The sequence below is a fragment of the Aquarana catesbeiana genome, linkage group LG04 (genome assembly GCF_042186555.1).
Source record: "Aquarana catesbeiana isolate 2022-GZ linkage group LG04, ASM4218655v1, whole genome shotgun sequence".
Taxonomy (NCBI): domain Eukaryota; kingdom Metazoa; phylum Chordata; class Amphibia; order Anura; family Ranidae; genus Aquarana; species Aquarana catesbeiana.
The window spans coordinates 11,436,446-11,461,442 of record NC_133327.1 but is presented as its reverse complement, the minus strand read 5'-3'; the positions used below and the strand labels follow the sequence as shown (position 1 = coordinate 11,461,442).

Genomic DNA, 24,997 nt, shown 5'->3' with positions numbered 1-24,997 from the left:
GGAGAAAACCAGGCACTGCTCTTCACCTGTCCAATACAGTCCCAACAGTGAAGCATGGTGGTGGCAGCATCATGCTGTGAGGGTGTTTTTCAGCTGCAGGGACAGGACGACTGGTTGCAATTGAGGAAAAGAGGAATGCGGCCAAGTACAGGGATATCCTGGACAAAAACCTTCTCCAGAGTGCTCAGGACCTCAGACTAGGCCGAAAGTTTACCTTCCAACAAGAAAATGACCCTAAGCACACAGCTAAAATAACGAAGAATTGTTTTCCCAACAACTCTGGACTGTTCTTGAATGGCCCAGCCAGAGCCCTGACTTAAACCCAATTGAGCACCTCTGGAGAGACCTAAAAATGGCTGTCCACCAACGTTTACCATCCAACCTGACAGAACTGGAGAGGATCTGCAAGGAGGAACGGCAGAGGATCCCCAAATCCAGGTGTGAAAAACTTGTTGCATCTTTCCCAAAAAAGACTCATGGCTGTATTGGATCAAAAGGGGCTTCTACTAAATACTGAGCAAAGGGTCTGAATACTTAGGACCATGTGATATTTCAGTTTTTCTTTTTTAATAAATCTGCAAAAATGTCAACAATTCTGCATTTTTCTGTCAATATGGGGTGCTGTGTGTACATTAATGAGGAAAAAAATGAACTTAAATGATTTTAGCAAATGGCTGCAATATAACAAAGAGTGAAAAATTTAAGGGGGTCTGAATACTTTCCATCCCCACTGTATATCTGGCAGGTGTGGTGCACTTTCTGAAAGCGCACCAAAACTCCTGCACCAGTTTTGGTGCGCTTTCAAAAAGTGCGCCTAACCTGCAGGATATACAGTAATAGAAGTCTATGGCTAAGCGCAGCAAACCCACAGGAAAGCTGCAGGTCGGTGTGGTTATCTATTATACCCAGTGTATTGTTCATACTGACCTGAAGATCTCTTCCCTGTTGCTGGCACCACTCTGGAGACTGATAGCCGGGATAAGAGGTGGAGTGCAGGTGGTACCACTCCGCATGGGACAGGAACCAGCACTACAGAGAAAGCATCAGCTTATGCGGTTCTTGCTCCCTACTACAGCTCCAACTTTACAAGTAGTCCCTCATTGCATTGAACTCTGTTTGATTGGGTCAGCAAGCCCAGACCATGATCTACTGGTTGCTGACTCCCCGTCTTAGAATGCTTAGATTCACATGGACTCCAAAAAACATTTTGGACTCTTAGACCATTGAAGTGTTGCTCCTTCTGCCACCTACATAATGAGGCGTACGTATATTTCCTTCAATGTTCTTGTTGGGAACCTTTCCCATCGTTCCCTGACGTATCACTAGGACAGGCCTTGAGAAGAAAAGTTTCCATTAGGGACACAGCAGAAAAGATTTGACAGTCAGTAGCAGTCGGGATTGAAAGCCAGTAACCGCACAAAGTGTTGACTGCTGGCTCTCAATGAAGAAAATGTTTCTTGGAGTATCCCCGACACAGGGCCACATTGGCTCAAAATACAGTTTGGGCTGTTTAACCATTGAGGTGGTGCTTCTTCTGTTTCGTACATATCAGTGCACACAAATATTTCCTTCAAAGTTTTTGTTGGGGACCTTTCCTTTCATTCCCAGGATCACCAGGAAAGGAGGTGAGAAGAAAGGTTTCCAGTAAGGACACAGTAGCAAATTTTCAGTTCTGATTCTTTTTTGGAGCTCCAGTTTAATGTTCAGGCATCTAAAAGGCAGAGTTCTGGCAGCAAGAGCCAGAAGCCTGGTTGGTGGTCACAAAGAAAAATTTCAGGTGCAGAAAATATTGCCACACCCCTCAGCAGTATACGTTTTTTATTTTCTAAAGCTGTGCGGATTTGTCTGACAAATGCGGCGGCTCTGAAATCAAGTTCTGTTCCTGGCACTGAAAATAAGTTTAAAATATGTTAAAATAAATGTCATTTGTTTCCAATGTCCTGTTAAATCTCTCCCCAGAGGAGAGTGACGGGGAGGCGTTTATACAGGCGAAATAAGCACGCAGACGTTTGGCAACCTGAAATTACTCTCGCCGCTCACAGCGCCAGTTGTTATGTCGCCATAAATCTCAATCTTTCTCCACTTAGCGTAATATTTATGTGCTAACAAAACACCGCCAGCCATTTATAATCCTGAACTACAGAGAGGCACACGTATATAATATATATATATACAGTAGTATACAGTACGTACAGTATGTGTGCATGCAATGGATATAATAGAAGTGTGCGGGCAAAAATTAAGCCAGAGGTGCCCCATTGAAATCCCAAGGCAATTCTGACATTTCTCACCTCCATGTAAAAATCTACATTTTTTTGCTAGGAAATTACATTACTTAGAACCCCACATGTACAGTATCTCACAAAAGTGAGTACACCCCTCACATTTTTGTAAATATTTTATTATACCTTTTCATGTGACAACACTGAAGAAATGACACTTTGCTACAATGTAAAGTAGTGAGTGTACAGCTTGTATAACAGTGTAAATTTGCTGTCCCCTCAAAATAATTTAACACACAGCCATTAATGTCTAAACCGCTGGCAACAAAAGTGAGTACACCCCTAAGTGAAAATGTCCAAATTGTCCCCAATTAGCCATTTTCCCTCCCGGGTGTCATGTGACTCATTAGTGTTACAAGGTCTCAGGTGTGAATGGGGAGCAGGTGTGTTAAATTTGGTGTTATCACTCTCACTCTCTCATACTGGTCACTGAAAGTTCAAAATGGCACCTCATGGCAAAGAACTCTCTGATGATCTGAAAAAAAGAATTGCTGCTCTACATAAAGATGGCCTAGGCTATAAGAAGATTGCCAAGACCCTGAAACTGAGCTGCAGCACGGTGGCCAAGACCATACAGCGGTTTACCAGGACAGGTTCCACTCAGAACAGGCCTCGTCATGGTCAACCATAGCAGTTGAGTGCACGTGCTCAGCGTCATATCCAGAGGTTGTCTTTGGGAAATAGACGTATGAGTGCTGCCAGCATTGCTGCAGAGGTTGAAGTGGTGGGGGGTCAGCCTGTCAGTGCTCAGACCATACGCCACACACTGCATCAAATTGCTCTGCATGGCTGTGGTCCCAGATGGAAGCCTCTTATAAAGATGATGCACAAGAAAGCCTGCAAACAGTTTGCTGAAGACAGACTAAGGACATGGATTACTGGAACCATGTCCTGTGGTCTGATGAGACCAAGATTAACGTATTTGGTTCAGATGGTGTTAAGTGTGTGTGGCGGCAACCAGGTGAGGACTACAAAGACAAGTGTGTCTTGTCTACAGTCAAGCATGGTGGTGGGAGTGTCATGATGGTCTGGGGCTGCATGAGTGCTGCCGGCACTGGGCAGTCATGGCCAACATGTACTGTGACATACTGAAGCAGAGCATGATCCCCTTCCTTTGGAGACTGGGCCGCAGGGCAGTATTCCAACATGATAACGATCCCAAACACACCTCCAAGACAACCACTGCCTTGCTAAAGAAGCTGAGGGTAAAGGTGATGGACTGGTCTAGCATTTCTCCAGACCTAAACCCTATTGAGTATCTGTGGGTCATCCTCAAACTGAAGGTGAAGGAGCGCAAGGTGTCCAACATCCACCAGCTCTGTGATGTCGTCATGGAGGAGGGGAAGAGGACTCCAGTGGCAACCTGTGAAGATCTGGTGAACTCCATGCCCGAGAGGGTTAAGTCAGTGCTGGAAAATAATGGTGGCCACACAAAATATTGACACTTTGGGCCCAATTTGGACATTAGGGGTGTACTCACTTTTGTTGCCAGCGGTTTAGACATTAATGGCTGTGTGTTGAGTTATTTTGAGGGGACATCAAATTTACACTGTTATACAAGCTGTACACTCACTACTTTACATTGTAGCAAAGTGTAATTTCTTCAATGTTATCACATGAAAAGATAATAAAATATTTACAAAAATGTGAGGGGTGTACTCACTTTTGTGAGACACTGTATTTGTCTAAGCAGACCCCCAGAGAAACAAATGGTGGGTGTTGCAATTCTTTTATGTCATGCAATATTTGTGCAGCGGTTTTTCAAACTATTTTTTTTTTTTGGGGGAAAATATACACTTTAATGGATTTTAGTGCACACAAACAAAATATAAAAGATGATGATACACTGAGTAAATAGATACCTAATATGTCACTCTTTAAAACTGCGTACACCCGTGGAATGGTGACAAACTTTGGTACTTAAAAATCTCCATAGGTGACGCTTTAAAAGCCTTTACAGGTTACCAGTTTAGAGTTACACAGGAGGTCTCCTGCTAGAATTATTGTTCTCGCTCTGCCATTCACGGCGATGCTTCGCATGTGTGGAGCAATCTCTGTTAGACGTGCAGAACAGAAAAATGTATTTAGTTTCGGATAGATTTGTTATTACTAATTAGGTCTTGTTGATTTGTTTCGGAATTAGTTTTTTTGTATTTTATTTCATTTAATTTTGTTTCGTTTATAAATTTTCTAACAAATTCCAAATTTTCGGAACGATTCGAATTCGGATTGAGGGAAAAATGATCGGCTGATTCAAACTCTGTGTGAAGAATAACTGGTTGTTAAGGAGTGGGCTGGAAAGCCGTCCGCCACGTCCTTAACAACCGATGGCTTACTGAGAGCTGAGATGTTAACAAAAGAATGCCGGCAATAGAAAATTCTGAAAAAAAAACAGCATGGGATCCACCCCCAATCCATACCAGGCCCTTTCGGGTCTGGTATGGATTTTAAGGGGAACCCCACGCCAAAATAAAAAATAAACAGTGTGGGGTCCCCCCCAAAATCCATACCAAACCCTTATCCGAGCATTCAGCCCGGCAGGCCGGGGGGGGGGGAGCGAGTGAAACCCCACCCCCCTCTAAACCACACCAAGCCTCATGTCCTCAACATGGGGGGTGCTTTGGAGTGAGAGGGTTCTGCCCCCCCACCCCAAAGCACATTGTTCCCATGTTGATGAGGACCTCTTCCCCACAACCCTGGGCAGTGGTTGGTCTGCGGGCAGAGGGCTTATCGGAATCTAGAAGGGCCTGGTGTGGATGGGGGGGGGGGGGGGGGCACGGGGTTTTTTTCCCCCAAATTTTCTATTGCCGGCATTCTTTTGTTTACATTTCAGCTCTCAGCGGGGAAGCCCGCTGACAGCTGATAAATCATCGGTTGTTAAGGGCGCGACAGTTGGCTTCCCGGCCCGCTCCTTAATAACCAGCTATTCTTCACAAACAATTCGATTTGGTTGATCATTTTTCGAATCGGTCGATCATCCTATTTCGAATAGTTCCGAAAATTTGAAATTCGTTTGAAAATTATCAAACGAAACAAAATTAATTTCAACAAAATTAGTTACTGTTTCATTCAGAGACTCGGATACATCCAAATCCCAGAATAACCTAAAAAAGGTTAATTATTATGAAAAGCGCAGGCGCGCTGTGACTGGCCGGGCAATGATGTGGGACCTATGATGTGTCCCAGATGATTGCCGAGAGGGAGGGGGGGAGAGGTGAACTGACTTCCCACGCTGCAGAGCCCCGGGAGAAAGTGGGAGCTGGAACCCTCTAAAAAGAGGGTTTCCGCTCCCCCCCCAAAAAAAAAATGACATGCCAAATGAGGCATGTTAGGGGGTCACTTTCCCTTAAAGTTCCATTTTTGGGTGGAACTCCGCTTTAATCAGCTAAATGTACTGATTTTTCCCCATCCAGGTCTGATATTTACACAGCTCTGCCACACTGCAGACCAAATTTTTATCTGCCGCAGTTCAATACCATAGACAGGTCTTGTATCTTCCCCAGCCTGTGACAGTGATGAACTCTTCTCCCCCAGGCCACCCTCATGAAGTCTGTTTCTGAGATATTCACATCAGTGGCCTGCTGGAGGTCATTTTGTAGGGCTCTGGCAGTGCTGATCCTGTTCCTCTGTGCACAAAGGAGCAGATGCCGGTCCTGCTGATGGTTTAAGGACCTTCTTCGGCCCTGTCCAGCTCTCCTAGAGTAACTGCCTGTCTCCCGGAATCCCCTCCATGCTCTTGAGACTGTGTTGGGAGACACAGCAAACCTTCTGGCAATGGTAGGTATTGATGTGCCATCCTGGAGGAGTTGGACTGCCTGTGCAACCTCTATATGGTCCAGGTATTGCCTCATGCTACCAGTAGTGACACTGACCCTAGCCAAATAGAAAACGAGTGAAAAACAGTCAGAAAAGATGAGTAGGGGAAAAAAATGTCAGTGGCCTCCACCTGTAAAACCATTTATGCTTTGGAGGTCATCTCATTGTTGCCCATCTAGTGCACCTGTTGTTAATTTCATGAACACCAAAGCAGCTGAAACTGATTAACAACCCCCTCTGCTATTTAACTGTCCATATCAATAGCCCAAGAGTTTAATTGACTTGATGCTATACGTTGTACATAAAATGTTTGGGGGTTCTAAGTAAACAAGTCTTCAAGTGGTTATGTCGTGTCTTGTTGCTGTGCTCAGTCTTGCCATGGTGTATGACCTGTGACATGAAACTGTCTTTCACTGCCTCACCTTAGAAGCAGAGTTTGGCTGTTCCTCACCCAGTTTTAAGTCTCCTAGCTGTTTCTGTTTCAGGTAATGTCTTCCTGTCCACGCTATAGCTAAAAGACGCGGACCTACTTTGCCGGGAGGGCGTCCATGGACATCCTCCCGTGCTCGAGCGGCCTGCGCGCCCCCTGCAGGGCGCGCACAGCGCGCTCTGTGATCAGCGAGTCTATGAGACTCGGCTGATCACAGATCGGAGTAAGGGGTCGATCCCAACCCCTTACCACGTGATCAGCTGTCAGCCAATGACAGCTGATCATGTGATGTAAACAGAGCCGATAATCGGCTATTTTTTCTCCTCACGCTTGTAGCATGAGGAGAAAAATAAAGGCGATCACCGGCGGCTGTGAGAGGGACATCAGTCCCGATTGTGGAGAGCCTCTGCAGAGGCTTCTGTGCCCATCTGTGCCACCTACCAGTGCAAACATAGGCGTGCGCAGGGGGTGTGCCAGGTGTTCCTGGGCACACCCTAATCACCCCAAGCGCATTAGCATTATCACTCTGTGTGTCGGCAGGGAGATGGGAAATATCTCCCTCTGACCAGTTCTGCCATTAATAAAGTGCTACCATACCTCTCTTTCACTGCATTGGCTCAGCCATAAGAGTGTGTGTGTGTAATATACATATACGCGCATGTGTGTTTGTGCTTTGGGGTGCACACCCTAATGCAACAGGCTGCGCACACCTATGAGTGCACAACAGTGCTGCCTACCAGTGCCCACCAGCGCCACCTGCCAGTGCCCACAGTACCGCCCATCAGTGCCGTCTTCTCAGTGCCTATCAGTGTCGCCTTATCTGTGCCTATCAGTGCAGCCCATAAATGTCACCAATCAGTGCCTCATCACCAGTGCTGCCTATCAATACCACCTACCAATGTCCATCAGTGCCACCTACCAGTGCCCATCAGTGCCATCCATCAGTGCCACCCATCAGGGCCATCTTATCAGTGCCGCCTTATCTGTGCCTATCAGTGCAGCCCATAAATGTCACCAATCAGTGCCTCATCACCAGTGCTGCCTATCAATACCACCTACCAATGTCCATCAGTGTCACCTACCAGTGCCCATCAGTGACATCTATCAGTGCCCATCAGTGCCACCCATCAGGGCCATCTTATCAGTGCCCATCAGTGTCGCCTTATCTGTGCCTATCAGTGCATATCAATGAAGGAGAAAAATTACCCGTTTGCAAAATTTTATAACAAACTAAGAAACATGATTTTTTTTTTTTTTTATTTCTTTCTTTTTTTGTTTATTTAGCAAAAAAAATAAAAAAAAACCCCAGTGGCGATTAAATACCACCAAAAGAAAGCTCCATTTGCGTGAAAAAAATGATAAAAACCAAAAATTTCATTTGGGTACAGTGTAGCATGACCGAGCAATTGTCAATCAAAGTGTGACAGCGCTGAAAGCTAAAAATTGGTCTGGGCAGGAGGGGGGTTAAGTGCCCGGTAAGCAAGTGGTCAATGGCTGTGTTTCAACCTACATCTGAAATTGACGATCATTAGCACTTTATTGGTATAATTGGTTAATCATACACCTGACTCTGAAGCTACAAAATCCATGCCTTTGTGCAAGTGTACAAAGTGTGCAAGTGTAAGAATTGAAACCAAAGGACAGTCACACCAAATATTGATTTAGATTTTTTTTTTTTTCTGATTTTTTTTTTTTTTTTTTTTCTTTCTGCCTTTTGTAGATTGATAAAAATAACCAATTATTATTTGTGCATATATTTGTATATATTTATGTACAGTATATGGTATGTTTTTCATTTTATATTAGCTTTAGCCCTGGTTCACACTGACTGCGGGAATGCTGACAGCTGAACTCGCACGATTTTATTCCCGCATGTCAGCCCCGATTTCGGGGGGGGGGGGGATTTCAGAGACATCTGTACGGGTTTCTGCACAGATGTCTATGGAAATCGCACACCCCGAAATCGCCAAATAGTAGTACAGAAACTACTTTTGGGAATCGCAAATGCGGGGTCGCACCGATTTGGACCCTGCTATTGCCGGCATTTGCCGCCGATTTGGCATGCACTTTGACATGTCAAAGCGCATGCCAAATCGCAGCAATGTGAACCGGGGGTTAATCTGCTTTATAAGCAGTAGCAATAAATAAATAACTTTTTTTTTTTGGAAAATCTGAAATATGCTGCTGCATCTAGCCATTCAGCAGATCGTATCCCAGAAAAATAAAAAAATAAAACCCGAACGCTGAAAAAATCGGAGCCTGCCAACGTGAGAAATGGGCAACAAAATGAAGATTTGTACAGAGCCTCTGCTTAATTCCAGGTGATGACTGTTGTGTAATGATCTTCACTGTGATCACCTTCTCATTTATCATTACAATGTGACTACAGACTTCATTTACCCCCCCCCCCCCCCGGGAGCACCAGACAAAGTCCTCCTGTCACTAAAAACTCCTTCCACACCGTATAAACAGGTTCTCAGATTGAACTCAACGTGTAGAATACTGCAGAGTCAGGAATCCTCATAGCCAGCAAACCTTAGTCAGGACTGAACTGGACAAATAAATAATAGGGATCTTACTATAAAAAAAAAAAAAAAATCAATGCCTCAGCATTTGCACAGCTATTGTGAATAATCCCCATGATCTGTCAATAATGTGCACATTTTCTGTGATCATCGGCTCCATCTAGTGGTCATAATGCAGCGTTTCTCCCCGATTGAGGTATTTCAGGAAAATATTGCATTATGACCTCTAGATGGCGATAACGATCACAGGAATACACATATTGGACAAATTATGGGGATTATTCGCGATGGCTGTGCAAATGCTGTGGCATTCGCAGAGCAAATTTTTATGAAAAGATTGTGTTCTAACGCAGTGTTCTGCAGGTTGGGATCCATCAAAACATCGTGACACCATCTTTTGACCCTGTGAAGGCACCAACCAAAAAAAGTTAAAAAGGATCATTTCAAGTGGAGTTGATTTTTAAAGGATTAAACCTTATATTTCAGTATTTCAAAGATGCTGGAGACCACCTGACAGTCTATTTCCCTTTCTGTTTGGAGTTTCTGGGTCTGTACACCTGCTGTGCCCATTATGAGGGGTTCCCACCATCCCTGTGCTGAGTTTACAGGTCAGTACACCTACTTTGCCCATTATGATAGGTTACCACCATCCCTGTGCTGCTTTTCTGGGTTTGCACACCTGCTGTGCCCATTATGAGGGGCTCCCCTTATCCCTATGCTGAGTTCCCAGGTCTGCACACCTTCTGTGCCCATTCTAAGGAGTTCCCACCATCTCTTTGCTGAGTTCCCAGGTCTGTACACCTGCTTTGCCCATTATGAGGGGTCCCCACCATCCCTGTGCTGAGTTCCTCAATCTGTACACCTGCTGTGCCCATTATAAGGAGTTCCCACCATCTCTATGCTGAGTTCCCAGGTCTGTACACCTGCTGTGCCCACTATGAGGGGTTCCCACCATCCCTGTGCTGAGTTACCAGGCCTGTACATCTGCTGTGCCCATTATGAGGGGTTCTTGCCATCCTTGTGCTGAGTTCCCGGGTCTGTACACCTGCTGTGCCCAATATGAGGGGTTCCCACCATCTCTATGCTAAGTTACCAAGTCTGTACACTGTACACCTTCTGTGTCCATTATGAGGGATTCCCACCATTCCTGTACTGAGTTCCCAGGTCTGTTCACCTGCTGTACAACCCAAGCATTGTGTGAAAGTACACATCCCTGTAGATGTGCATGTTCCTCCCTGCAGGGCACTGAGTGTTGCAGAATTTAGCTATTCGATCTGCTGATCAGTTGCTTGCAGGGTTGTCAACCGCCAGTAAATTTACTGACCGTTTGTAAAAATCTGTGATTTTTTTTTACAACTGCCGGTAAATATCAGGGGCTGATCATTTCATGCTGTGTTGACTTTTTAAGTGTAACTCAAGCAAAGTGCTTTGTTATATGTATTGTCAGTGTTTCCATATCATGTTTTTATACTGTTCAAATATTCACTGTGTTAGTTTTCAGTAGGAGTTCTGTAAAAAAAAAAAATGTGCTCCGCCAGTAAACTTTCCATGTTATGTCAGTAAAAAATGCTGCGGGAGGTTGGCAACCCTGGTTGCTTGAGCCCCAGTGTTGTGTGAAAGAACACATCCCCAGTGTCTCTCTTTAAAAGTGCATGTTCCTCCCTACTGGCCACTGGACGTTGCAGATTTGCAATCTGCTGATCAGTTGCTTGAACCCAAGCATTGTATGAAAGTACACCCCCCCCCCAACATCCTTGTAGATGTGCATGTTCCTCCCTGCTGGCCAGGGAGTATTGCAGAACTTAGCTGTGCAATCTGCTGCTCAGTGGCTTGAGTTATATGACAGAACACATCCCCAGTGCCCCTTTCGATGTACTTCTTCCTCCCTGCTAGCCAGACATTAGCTGTGCAAGCTATTCACAAAGCAGGTATGATAGCGTGTAATGAAGTAACTGATCAGCAGATGGCACAGCTAAAGTCTGCACCACCTAAAGGGATGCTGAGGTATTGTTCGTTTTAGGCTCAGATCTCAGAGCAAAACCTCACCAATGGAGTTTATAATATATAACAAGCTGGTATGTGATTTGAACCTTCTTGGACTACTGGCCTTTAACAAATGAGAGCGTGCACGATCCCCAACTGATAGCCAGCACAGACTCCTAGAAACACCTTTTGTAAACTACCAAGTGAGGTCATTGCTGAGGATGAAAAATGAGCAGAACATCATCCAATGTCCACAGCGGCTCTTGGTGGGCGTTCCTGGGCAGGCTGTACTTGCATAGGCCACGCCCACGCGATGCTAAGCCTCCATGAGAAAAATGGTGGCTTAAAAGCCCCTTTCATTTGGCTAACTTTGCACACCTTAGTCCCAAGCCCTTCTAAGGGGCTGGTGACATCATCTCCTCCAAGGGCCCGGGAGCTGCATGGGACTGCTTGTAAAGTCAGCAGATTGGCCACCTGGACTTTAGCACACCTGCAGTGTTCTCTGCATTCGATTAGAAGACCCCTAATGGTCTTTTGAAATCATCTGGAGTGGGTTTTCTCTTCTTTCAGTAAACATTTCTTTTACTTTGTGTTATAAGGAAGAATATATATTAGAATCTTGTCTGCCGAGGTTTATGCTTCCCGTACACATTGAACAAGGTGCCCCGCTGTATTTAATCTATAGAGTCGTGGTCTCCAAACATAAGCCCAGGGGCTGGATGTGGCCCTTTGCTTCCTTTTATCCAGCCCTTGGGACATTATTCCTCTTACTCATAGCTCCATACCTCTGACACCGACATTGGGGCACTATTCCTCCCACTGACGCCAATGATGGGGCAAATTTCCTCCCACTGATACCAATGATGGGGCAAATTTCCTCCCACTTATACTAGTGATGGGGCACTATTCCCCCCACTGACACCAATGATGAGGCGCTATTCCCCCCACTGACACCAATGATGAGGCGCTATTCCTCCCACTGATACCAATGATGGGACACTATTCTTCCCACTGACACCAATGATGGGACACTATTCTTCCCACTGACACCAATGATGGGGCACTATTCTTCCCACTGACACCAATGATGGGGCACGATTCCTCCCATTGACAGCAATGATGGGGCACTATTCCTTCCAGTGATACCAATGATGGGGCACTATTCCTCCCACTGATACCAATGATGGGGCCCTATTCCTTCCAGTGATACCAATGATGGGGCGCTATTCCTCCCACTGATACCAATGATGGGACACTATTCCTCCCACTGATACCAATGATGGGGAACTATTCCTCCCACTGACACCAATGATGGGGCACTATTCCTCCCACTGATACCAATGATGGGGCACTATTCCTCCCACTGATACCAATGATGGGGCACTATTCCTCCCACTGATACCAATGATGGGGCACTATTCCTCCCACTGATACCAATGATGGGCACTATTCTTCCCACTGATACCAATGATAGGTACTATTCCTTCAACTGATACCAATGATGGGCACTATTCTTCCTTTTAATACCAAAGATGGGGCACTATTCCTCCCACTGACAATACTACTGACCTCTGCACTTTCCGTTACTTACTACTGACCCATGCACTCTTCAAAACCTTCTTTACTTTTTTTATTGTGGCCTAAGTTGCCAGGTTATCTCTGTTAAAAAAAAAAACTGCTCTGCCCCCTGGTTGTCTTTGATCTCTTCCACGTTGTTCAGGTAGACCTCCAGGGTTGCCTACCCTTGGCTTATAGAATCCTTCTGTGTGTTTACATTGGAGTGCTGTCAGGCTGCCAAGATTCTGCTCTCAGGCTGGATTCACACCTATGCAGTTTTAGTGCTTTTTGCATTTTGCAGATTTGCACTACAGAACATGTCCCATAGGAAACCATGTAAGATGGACTGTAGTGCAAATCTGCAAAATGCAAAAAGCACTAAAACTGCGTTGGTGTGAATCCAGCCTTACAGAAGAAGCTGACATTTCAGCGTAAACTCCATAATGCCTATAGCTACAGAGATGAAGGTGGGTTGGTTTTAATGTGCTTTTAGTGCTCGTTAAGAATGTGTAAATCTTTTAGTGTGCAGGATTTAGGCGCAAATTCACTTTATATTCACTTTAAATGGTAATGCAAGCGGTGTAAGTAGCAGGATTTATGTTGGTATCAACCTATTGCAATTCTGTGTAAAGCGGAGCTCAAAATCGAAAATGGGGAAAATGGAGCACTGGGAGCCAGCCAAGTGTCCCGCATTAACGGATGGAAAAAGATGATTGGAGGAGAGAGCCTGGGCACACTGTTTTTTTTTGTGAAGGGGGTGGTGGGGTCTGGATACTTGTCAGCTCCCTGTTCTTCAACTGCCCTTATGACAGGAGTGACTACGCCATCACGCCATCACTTCTGTCATTAGGGTAGCTAGAGAATGGAGCACAGGGTATTTTTCCTTCCAGTGACACTACTGATGCACGGACATGGCGATCCCACCAGGAGGCTGCTATCTGTACTGTACCAATCACAAGTAGGGATGAGCTCAGGCGTGTTTGAACAACGAGGCATTACCCGCCAGGAAGCCGTCAAAGCCCATCATAGGCCGTGAAGGCATTGCGTGCCCTGTACCTGTACGTATACACGCCCCTTGCAAATGTGCAGCTGTGGGGTTCGGGAATTCCACTGCCGCCAATAACTGGCTGTTGGCCTTCACAGCTTTCCGATAGGGGGGTTCAACACATCTGAGCTCATCCCTACTTGTGATTGGCACAGTACAGATAACGGCTTCCTGGTGGCATCATTTTGGATGGGTTCGCACTAGGATCCAAACACTCCTGAGCGCCTCCTTACTCTCTACCCCAACCTGCTGATTGGACAGTTCAACGGCAGCCCTAGACTGACTAGGCCATCTTTCTGCTCCCTCTGCTCTCTTCTCTTTATGTTCTTTGTCAGCACATTTGCTCCCAGTGCTGCCCCTCCCTCTCCCAGTCACGTGACATTGCAAAACTATGATACCTAGTTGTGTTTGGCTACTCAAATTTGAAAAAAGTTCATTTATTTGGTGTTCATTTGATACGTGGTTGCATTAATTTGTGTTTTCTAGCTTAGTTTGAAGTGTTCCTTTTCATTTGCTTAAAAACTCATTATTCAACCCCAATGGAATGTAAATGGACGACCCTTTTGAAAGCCAGTCTCCTTCCCAAATTCACAAAGTTCATCCACTAGACATAGCGGCTTTGTGACACAAGTGTTTTTACAGTACAACTTTACCTCCCGTTCTTTGTGTCTGCTGAGTTGTACTGTCTGTAGCTTTCATATTATATATATATATTTACACAATGGACACTTTCCAGACAGGTGGGGATGGTGTATGGGTAAACGCGGTCGCTCTGCATTGTGCTTTACAGGAACAAGTGACACTGAAGTGTTTATATTATTCTTCCATTGGCCCCGTTGTTAATTCCTGAGGCACATGTACCTTCTTCACACAAAGGGTTCATTTATCTTACACCCCCACAAACTCTTTATTTGAAGACCTAAAAACTTTTCTGTTGACATCAAATCAGCAGACTACTTCAAACTGATCTATCAGTGCATTCTGTATTCACTTATTTTATAGCCAGGTTGCATATTTAGTTACGTATGTGTTAAAGTGAAACTTTTAACGGACACTGTAGAGTATTTTAAGCATTTGTTGGAGGTATAATGTTAACCGAAGGCCTCATTTTCAAGCTAAATAATCCGTAGTCCCGATACCTGCTCCTGGGATCCTAAATGTTCTGACCAGTGGCCGCTCAGACTGTACAGCTCAATGACAGGCTGGAAGAAGTTGCGTCTGTCCACGGTTAACTGCTGTTAGGGGCAAATGTCCAATGCCGGAGGTAAACAGATTGTGGTCTCTAATTGCAGGTGACCACTGAATGTGCAGGTTCATGCTTACAGCCCTGAACAGCTCTGGCTCCTTTCAGCCTGTTATTGAATTGTACAGCCTGAGTGACCACCAACCAGGGCCAGTGCTACCACTAGGCAAACTAGGCAGTCGCCTAGGGCGCGCTGCTGCCTAGGGGCGCCCGGCCGCTGGTTTCCCTCCACCTCTGCATGCTCTGCAGGCTGCAGCATGTAACTAACTCAGTCTCAGGCAGCTGCTCCGTCCAACCGGTAGTGTAATTAGAGGCGCAGCGCAGCACTGGAGCCAGCACTAGAGGAAGCAGAGATGATGCTTCCTGTATAGCGGTGCCTTCTGTCACATGGGCACGGCAAAGGGGGTGGAGTTAGGGGTGGAGCCAAATGGGGGAGGCAAAATTAGGTTTCGCCTAGGGTGTCAAAAATCCTTGCACCAGCCCTGCCACCAACTATCAGAACACCAGGGATCCCTCAAAATACTTGCTGCACCATGGCTGATTTAGGACATGTGAATTAGGCCTAATGCCCCGTACACACGGTCGGATTTTCCGATGGAAAATGTGTGATAGAACCTTGTTGTCGTAAATTCCGACCGTGTGTAGGCTCCATCACACATTTTCCATCGGATTTTCCGATACACAAAGTTTGAGAGCAGGCTATAAAATTTTCCGACAACAAAATCCGTTGTCGGAATTTCCGATCGCGTGTACACAAATCCGATGCACAAAGTGCCACGCATGCTCAGAATAAATAAAGAGATGAAAGCTATTGGCTACTGCCCCGTTTATAGCCCCGACGTACGTGTTTTATGTCACCGTGTTCAGAATGATCGGATTTTCCGACAACTTTGTGTGACCGTGTGTATGCAAGACAGGTTTGAGCCAACATCCGTCGGAAAAAATCCTAGGATTTTGTTGTCAGAATGTCCGATCGATGTCCGACCGTGTGTCAGAAACCATGAATCAGACTGAGACAGAAGTACAGTTAAACCACACTTGTTTAATAATAAAAAGGTAAACAAAGTAAACATAGTCAAAACATAGCCAGAGTTCAGGCACTGGAACGGATAGTCAGACAAGCCAAAACGTCAGGGAGCCAGAAAACAGCGTAGTAGAAAAGCAAGCAGGATCTGGAGCCAGAAGGAATGTCACCCAAGCAAGTCTTTAATAGGAACACAGGAAAGCGTCTCTAGAGATGTGACCAAGGCGAAGGCAGAGATCATCTGGGCTGGACGGCTTAAGTAGGCAGGACTGACAAGCAGGATATCATCAACATGTGAGTCACTGTGGAGAGAAAAGAGCTGGCAAGTAGCCGACAGCTGAGCGGCCAGCTTTGAGAAGGAAGGGCTGAGCCCAGCTCTGACAAAGAGTGATTTTGAAGTTTTTTTATTGTGGGTTAGCACCCTGTTCTTCTCATCCAACGTCAGTATTTACCTCAACCCTACTGAACATCTTTGGAATGAATTGGAATTCCAATGCTGCCCACCTCTTCTCATCCAATATCAGTACATGACCTCAACCCTACTGAACACCTTTGGGATGAATGGCGCCCGGGTCTTCTCATTCATAGTTACATAGTAGGTGAGGTTGAAAAAAGACACAAGTCCATCAAGTCCAACCTATGTCAACATCATTAGTTCACCTCAACCCTACTGAACACTGATTGAAAAAAGTTACCCCCGTACTCCTAAGGAGTATGTCCGCTGTATGAGCTTCCTTGCGGGTGCCAGGACAATACCCGATCCCGCAGCTGACCCAGTCACTAGTCCGTACTCAGTGTAGGGTGGATAAAAGCACTTTTATTGAAGAACAGACACAAGTAAATGCATACAGACACAGGGCGGGGTAAACTGTACATCCATTAACACGAGGCACATGTACATTCAAACTTTTCACCAAATCTTGTAAACAAAAACTGGAAACGCAGCCAATGTTGTCAGTGGGAAGGAAAAAAGGGACAATTACGTGAAAGCTCATAAAATGAAAAACGTTTTTAGATTTGATTTGAATGAGTTTAGAGAATGGCTCTCTGTTCTGTTCTTTGGAAGTGGATTCCAGAGTTTTGGGGCATAGCAGGAGGAGGCTCTGTCTCCCATCGATTTTAGGTGAGTAGGGTGGGGGGGGACACACAGAAGATCAGAATCTGAAGACCGGAGGTTACATGGGGGGGAAGTACGTGGATAAAAGTTCAGACAGAATTTGGGGTGCAAAGCCATGAAGAGCCTTATAGGTGAGCAAGAGGACCTTAACGTCTATGCCAAACCTGATGGGCAGCCAGTTAAAGGACTCCAGGATAGGGGTAATATGGTCACTTGTACCAGACCTTGTCAGGATTCTGGCTGCAGAATTTTGTACATAGTTTAGTTGATTATTAGTAGATTTAGGTACACCAGCAAGTAGAACATTTCAGTAGCCAAGTCAGGAGAACACAAATGTATAGATCAGCTTTTCAGCTACAGTGTATGAAAGCATAGGACACAGCTGAGCAATGTTTCTCAAGTGGGAGAAATTTTGTACATGTCGATCAAAGGTTAAATGAGCATCAAATATCACCCCTAGATTTTTCAACTTAGACTGAAGCTCAAGAATAGTGCCATCTATACTGTAGATAGGCTACTAGGGCTGACCTTACATAATTGATGTGGATGCCAATAAGCATGACTTCAGTCTTGTCACCATTTAATTGGAGGAAGTTATGGACCATCCAAGTTTTTATATCACAAATACAGTTAGACAGAAGAGAAGCAGCAAAAGTAGAATCCGGTTTTGTGTGGATGCATATCTAAGTGTCATCAGCATAGAAGTAATAATTGAGCTCGGGTGATCTAAGCAGTTGGCTGAGGATAAAACATGTCAGTGCTAAAAAGTAAGGCACTCAAGATTGATTCCTGAGGAACATGGAACCTGACTGGGCCAACTTCAGACTGGAATCCACCAAGAGAAACAAAGTGACAGCAATCAGTAAGACACGACTTAAAATGTTACTAAACGTAAACGCTCATTTTTTTTTACATTACAATAACAAACATATCATACTTACCTGCTCTGTGCAATGGTTTTGCACAGAGCAGCCCGAATCCCCCTTTTCTCGAGTCCCTCGCCGACGCTCCTGGCACCTACCTCCTGCCGATTGCCCCCACAGCAAGCCGCTTGCTCTGGGACACCCAAGCAGGCCTGCTTCCGAGATGCGGCTCTGTGTGACCATTTACGCACAGAGCTGCGACTCGTCCTTGCCCCTCCATCCCCTGATTGGCTCACTGGCTGTGATTGACAGCAGCGGGAGACAATGGCTCCTGCTGTTGCCAAAAGCCAATCAGGAGTGCGAGTCCCCGGAGAGGCAAGGCTCTTGTGGACATCGCTGGATCGAGAGGGAGCTCAGGTAAGTATTAGGGAGGGCTGCTGAACACAGAAGGTTTTTTTACCCCGCCAGAACACTCTGGTCAGCGCTAGTTTTCCAGCATGCTCATCCGACAGAAGCCGGCCACCTTACATGCGGGCCGAATGTTGGATGGTTTTTAATGAACCAGCCGATGTTGCCCAACATTCGGCCCATGTGTACAGGGCTTAAGGCTGAGTGATAATATAACATCATGCCAAGCTCAACCTTGTTCCTAGCCATAAATTATGTTTGGGCTTTAGGAACAAGGCCCAGTTTGGCATGCCAAACTGGGCCTTGTTCCTAAAGCCCAAACATAATTTATGGCTAGGAACAAGGTTGAGCTTGGCATGATGATATAGTAAAGCTGAGTGATAAAAACTCGATTCAGAGGAAAGAGAAGCTGTTGCCTGCAGTGGCCAGTCCATTGTTAGCTTTTAATCAAGGGGGAGCAAACTGATTGACCAAACAGACCAACTTTTGCTCAGTTTTCATAAATCATTCCCCCCGCAAGTGCAGATAATTCTGATGACTTTGCAATGTTTAGCCAACATTAAGCCGGCACTCCCTGTAGAGCAAATATATTTTGTAGCTGGCAGTGGAGGATGCAGTTTTAACGTCTGTGTGTAATTATCATTAAACCTCTCAGATTTAATACTAGAACACAACATCAGCATTTTGAGATACATTACCAATTCCCAACGTGCAAAGCAATGCAAATATCACCAACACTAATTAACGAGAGAGGGACTAGCACTTAAAGCCAAACATCGACCAAACAGTTTTTCGTTTCTTTTTTTTTTTTTAATTTAACTCAACTTTACTGCTGTCACAAGGGGGCTAACAAGTCCTTTATGTGATAACATAGTGCAGATGACAGGTTCTCTTTAAGGAGAAATCAGGGGTCTGTTAGATCCCTAATGTCGTGTCTGCACTCTGTTGAAGCTGATTGAGCACAGACCCTTATTATCGGTTTGGTAGCTGGCTGATCATTTCTCCAGAAACATTTTTGAGAGATACAGCCATGGCCAAAAGTTTTGAGAATGACACAAATATTAATTTTCACAAAGATTGCTGCCTCAGTTTTTATGATGGCAATTTGCATATACTCCAAAATGTTTTGAAGAGTGAGCAGATGAATTGCAATTAATTGCAAAGTCCCTCTTTACTATGAAAATAAACTTAATCCCCCAAAAAACATTTCCACTGCATTTTTGAAGAAGGCTTCAGGGCGCCCAAGAAAGTCCAGCAAGTGCCAGAACCATCTCCTACAGTTGACTCAGCTGTGGGATCGGAGCACCACCAGTGCAGAGCTTTCTCAGGAATGGCAGCAGACAGGTGTGAGCGTATCGACAGGCACAGTGAGGAGAAGACTTTTGGAGGATGGCCTGGTGTCAAGAAGGGCAGCAAAGAAGCCACTTCTCTCCAGAAAAAATATCAGGGACAGACTGATATTCTACAAAAAGTACAGGGGTTGGACTGCTGAGGACTGGGGTAAAGTCAGTTTCTCAGTTTCTCTGTTGAATCCCGTCCGATTGTTGAGGCATCCAGAAAAAACCTTGTCTGGAGAAGAATAGGTGAGCGCTACCATCAGTCCTGTGTCATGCCAACAGTAAAGCATCCTAAGACCATTCATGTGTGGGCTTGCTTCTCAGCCAAGGGAGTGTGCTTACTCACAATTTTGCCTAAGAACACAGCCATGGATAAAGAATGGTACAAAAACATCCTCCGAGAGCAACTTCTCCCAACCATCCAAGAACAGTTTGGTGACTAACAATGCCTTTTCCAGCATGATGGAGCACCTTGCCATAAGGCAAAAGTGATAACTTTTGTGGCTTGGTAAACAAAACAACGAAATTTTGGGTCTATGGCCAGGAAACTCCCCAAACCTTAATCCCATTGAGAACTTGTGGTCAATCTTCAAGAGGCGGATGAGCAAATTAAACCCCACAAATTCTGACAAAGTCCATGCATTGATTATATAAGAATGGGCTGCCATTCAGGATGTAGCCCAGAAGTTGATTGACAGCATGCCAGGGGGAATTGCAGAGGTCTTGAAAAAGAAAGGTCAACACTGCAAATATTGACTCTTTGCATGAACTTAATGCAATTGTCAATAAAAGCCTTGGACACCTATGAAATGCTTGCAATTCTACTTCAGTATACCATAGTAACATCTGACAAAAAGATCTAAAAACACTGAGGCAGCAGACTTTGTGAAAACTAATATTTGTGTCATTCTCAAAACCTTTGGCCACGGCTGTATGTCTACTCCAATTTGTTTTGCATATGGAATACATAATAATACAATAATATTACTAAAGTATTTCCTCTAGAAGTATGAATTTCATCTTTTCTGTATTTCTTCTGAAAATTCAAACTGTCTGGCTTTCCCTGGCTGGCTAGAGTGCTTTTCCTAATGACCTGGAAGAAGCATGTACCCAGTGAAGTAGACACTTTTGGTCTACATGCTTGTTTCAGGTTGTTAAATCAAAGCGTTGGAGCTATTGGGTACGCATGAGCTCAAGTAGCGTTCTCAGGGAGGGATGCAAGCAGTAACTTAAAATGTGTTTTATTTTGCTCATGTTTCCTTTAAAGCTAAACTAAAATTTAAAAAATGGCGGCACCTGCAAAGGTTTAATGCTTATTTTGTCGACTGTTCTTAGTGCCATTAGGAGATGCTAGTCTTTATCTAGCCTCATGTCCTCTAATGCATTCCACAGTGATTCTAATAACATTTACCACTCAAGCCCTGAAGAAGCAGGTGTTTCTTCCCCGAAACACATTGTATTTTTTTTATTCTCCTAACCAATAAACGTTTCAAAAAGACCTTTAAGTGATCTAAACGTTTGTGCCAGGTGCTCCCCGTAGGGCAGGGGTCTTCAAAAGTTTCAGTACCAGGACCACATCATATATTTTACGAATATTCGTGAGCCAAACAAAGTCAGTTTTTTAAATGAATGAACAGGCTCCAGGAAATCTGAGTCCCCTTTTACATCAGAAGCCCCCATTATATCATAGTCTCCCTTGCACATCAGAGCCCTCAGTCCCCGTGTCCTACCTTAAAATCTTTACCAAAGCGGCAGCATGGCACAGGGTGGGAGATGGAGTAGGTCGGGAAGTATGTCCCATGGATCAGCATCGTGCATTTCTATAGTGCGGTCAGGCCAGCCAGCGGAACCATGGCAACAAATAAGGTTGTATATCCTGGCCACTTAGAGTCATTGGTTGCTAAGGTGCTGGCAGCTGGCCTTCCTGCACCATGGAAACGCTTGAAACAAATACGGGACAGGTTACTGTGGGGCAAGTAAAATCTTGTAGCGGGCAATTTGCTGCGGCTGGGTAAAATTAGATATATCCCGTGGGCTGAAATTTGGAGAACCCTTGCTAGCTCATCCCTCACCCCTCCAGCAGTCAGAACTCTTCTCCTCTCTCCAATGGATAAGAACGCCTGTGACTGATGGCGAAAAGAATACATTTCAGGGGATCCTTTATGCAGCCTGTAGGAGCACGAGATAAGGAAATATAATTACTTCTTATGTTCCCCCTAGCCAGTTTACTGTCCTCCAGACCTTAGGGGGTCCAGACTGGGGCCATTGGGAGTAGAAATTGTCTTGGCATCAGTGGGAGTAAACAATGCATCTTTGGTGTTAGGAATATTGCCCCATCATTGCTGTCAATAGAAGGAAAAGTGCCTCTTTGTTGGTGTCAGTGGGAGAAATAGTGCCCCATCGTTGGTGTCAGTTTGATGAATAGTGCCCCATCGTTGACTCCAGTGAGGGAAATAGTGCCCCATTGTTGATGTCAGTAGCAGGAATTTTGCCCCATTCTTGGTGTCTGTGGGAGGAACAATGTCCCAATGTTGGTGTCAGTAGGAGGAATAGTGTCCCAATGTTGGTGTCAGTAGGAGGAATAGTGTCCCAATGTTGGTGTCAGTAGGAGGAATAGTGTCCCAATGTTGGTGTCAGTAGGAGGAATAGTGTCCCAATGTTGGTGTCAGTGGGAGGATTAGTGTCTTTTGTCAGTAGAAGGAAACGTGCCCCAAGGACCAGGTAAAGGCAAGCAAAGGGACGCAGGTTGGAGACCACTGCCCTAGATTAAACGAGCCCCACTGCAAGTTCTGATTTAAAGATGAAGTTGGTCCCCCCCCCATCAACATGTTAATGAAACTTTTGAATAAAACCTTCGCATTTTCATTACAAACCTTATTTTAGACCCAGTGATGTCATGATCTGTCATGCAGGCAGACTATGGCTGGTGGGAAGGGCCAGCAGGGTGCTGTACATAGCTTCCTGAAAACACAGCACCCGACTCAGTGCTCCTCTCAAGACATGGACTATTTTCTTGTTGGTTAAATGAAAAGGAACTCCTATTACTTGTTTATACAATGTTCCAGCTGAGTGATGCACATCTCAATGTATCCCTGTATTCATTCTTTCAGGTATGGGCTGTTTCTGGGGCGCAGAGAGGAAGTTCTGGAAACAGAATGGTGTCTACTCCACTCAAGTTGGCTTCGCTGGTGGTCACACCGTCAATCCCTGCTATCAGGAAGTTTGCTCAGGTATTTGCCTTCACCATTGTGTCACATTTTTTCAATGGCAACATACAAATGGGTCTTGAATTAAAATAGTGGCGCGCTAATATGCAGAAATAGTTGGATAATTAAACTAATAATGAAAAACCTAAAATTGCTGCAGCTGTCACTAATGTGCTCCCACAGATAACAGTATACAAATAGAAAAGTATGGCAGCGCTGCAATAATAAAAAATGATATATATAACAAAATAACTACTGACTGTGCAATATGTGTGTAATAATTGCACATAATAAAAAGTCCAAACAGTAAAGCAGAAAAAATGTCTTCAACTGATGTGAAAAAAACGTATGTGATGTTTCTTCAAAGAACCTCCTTATCCAGAGTGCTCCCACCACCACATGCAATGCTCGCTCACCACCTTTACACGACCCTACAAGGGGTCAAACACGCCTTGCACTTCCAACACTCCCTCCAAAGGATCCTCTGTAATCTTTGCTTGCTCAAGGAATAGAAAAAACGATCTATGACTGGCATAGGTTCCTTCCACTGTGCTGCTTCAACCCTTAATTAATAAGGGATTTCTAGAATTGACAGACAGCAGTGCTTTGGAGGGAGTATTGGCACAAAGTGCAAGGCGTGTTTGACCCCTTGTAGGGTCGTGTAAAGGAGGTGAGCGAGCATTGCATGTGGTGGTGGGAGCACTCTGGATAAGGAGGTTCTTTGAAGAAACATCACATATGTTTTTTTCACATCAGTTGAAGACATTTTTTCTGCTTTACTGTTTGGACTTTTTATTATATGCAATTATTACACACATATTGCACAGTCAGTAGTTATTTTGTTTTATATATATATATATATATATATATATATATATATATATATATATAAAATTTTTATTATTGCAGCCAATAGTTGGTGAACACAAAGCTGGAACAATAAGGTTTACATAAGGTTTAGATCTAAATTTTAGACACAGTTCTCAATCAAGTCCAGTAAATCTGTCTAGGCTACCTAATGTCGGGGAAAGAATCTATGACCCTCGAGTCTTTTTCCTTTCCCAAACTGGGGGTCTCTCTTCAGGGAAACCCTTACCAAGAACTTGGAGGACCAGCTTCAACAGGTCACTGAGGAGCAGGGTCCACCTGATGTCTAGACCACCTGATGTTGGGGAAAGGATCTGTAACCTTCGGGTCTTTTTCTTTTTCCCCAGCCAGGGGTCTTTCTTCAGGAGAACCCTTACCAAAAACTTGGAGGACCAGCTTCAACAGGTCCCTATGGAGCATGGTTCCCCAGATGTCTAGGCCACCTGATGTCGGGGAAAGGATCTGTGACCCCTGGTCTATTTCCTTTCCCCAGCTGGGGGGGTCTCTCTTCAGGAGAGTCCTTACCAAGAACTTGGAGAACCAGGTTCAACAAGTCTGTAAGGAGCAGATTCTACCTGATGTCTAGCCCATCTGATGTCGGAGAAAGGATCTCTGATCCTCTGGTATTTTTCCTTTCCCCAACTGGGGGTCTCTCTTCGAGAGAACCCTTACCAAAAACCTGGGGGACCAGCTTCAACAGGTCAATAAGGAGCAGGGACCACCTGATGTTGTGGAAAGGATTTGTGACCCTTGGGTCTCCTTCTTTTCCCCAGCTGGGGGTCTCTTTTCAGGTGAACCCTTTCCAAGAACTTGGAAGATCAGCTTCAGCAGGTCCCTAAGGAGCAGGGTCCACCTGGCTTCGGCCTTGGTAGACCAAGAGTACCTTGCTCCTGTCATAAACCTTGCATCCTGGGGGGGGGGGGGGGGATGCAGGCCTTGTGTTGTGATTTTACTGTTCACTTTTAACATAACAGAGGTCCTGACCTTTCTCCACAATTGAAGACCCCTTTATTTTATCGTAAAAGTAGAGCCTATTGTTCTTATGATTCTCCTGCAGGAGGATGAAACTATAGGATGATCTTGACTGGGTTTGCCTCCCATAATCCCATAGTCCCATAGTACGATAAATATGGAGCATGTCTTGTGCCATTATAGGAAAATATATTTGCTGAACCCTCGTGGCTATCCAATGTATGGCTATCAATGTATTCCTTCCCTTGCTTTCTGGTATTATAAACAGCTGGTACATGGATACCAGAGAGTACTGGCTCTAAGTCAGAGTTAGACAACCTGG

General features: G+C 44.9%; 1 protein-coding gene across 7 annotated transcripts in view; it reads left to right on the top strand.

The window, feature by feature from the left end:
• The window catches only part of MSRA (methionine sulfoxide reductase A), a 433,629-nt gene that overhangs the window by 241,707 nt on the left and 166,925 nt on the right, over positions 1-24,997 (top strand). For all 7 annotated transcript variants that reach the window (XM_073624832.1, XM_073624830.1, XM_073624831.1 and 4 more), the window contains one exon: positions 22,741-22,860. In XM_073624832.1, the coding sequence (XP_073480933.1) occupies positions 22,741-22,860 (120 nt within the window). The remainder of the gene's footprint in view (positions 1-22,740; positions 22,861-24,997) is intronic.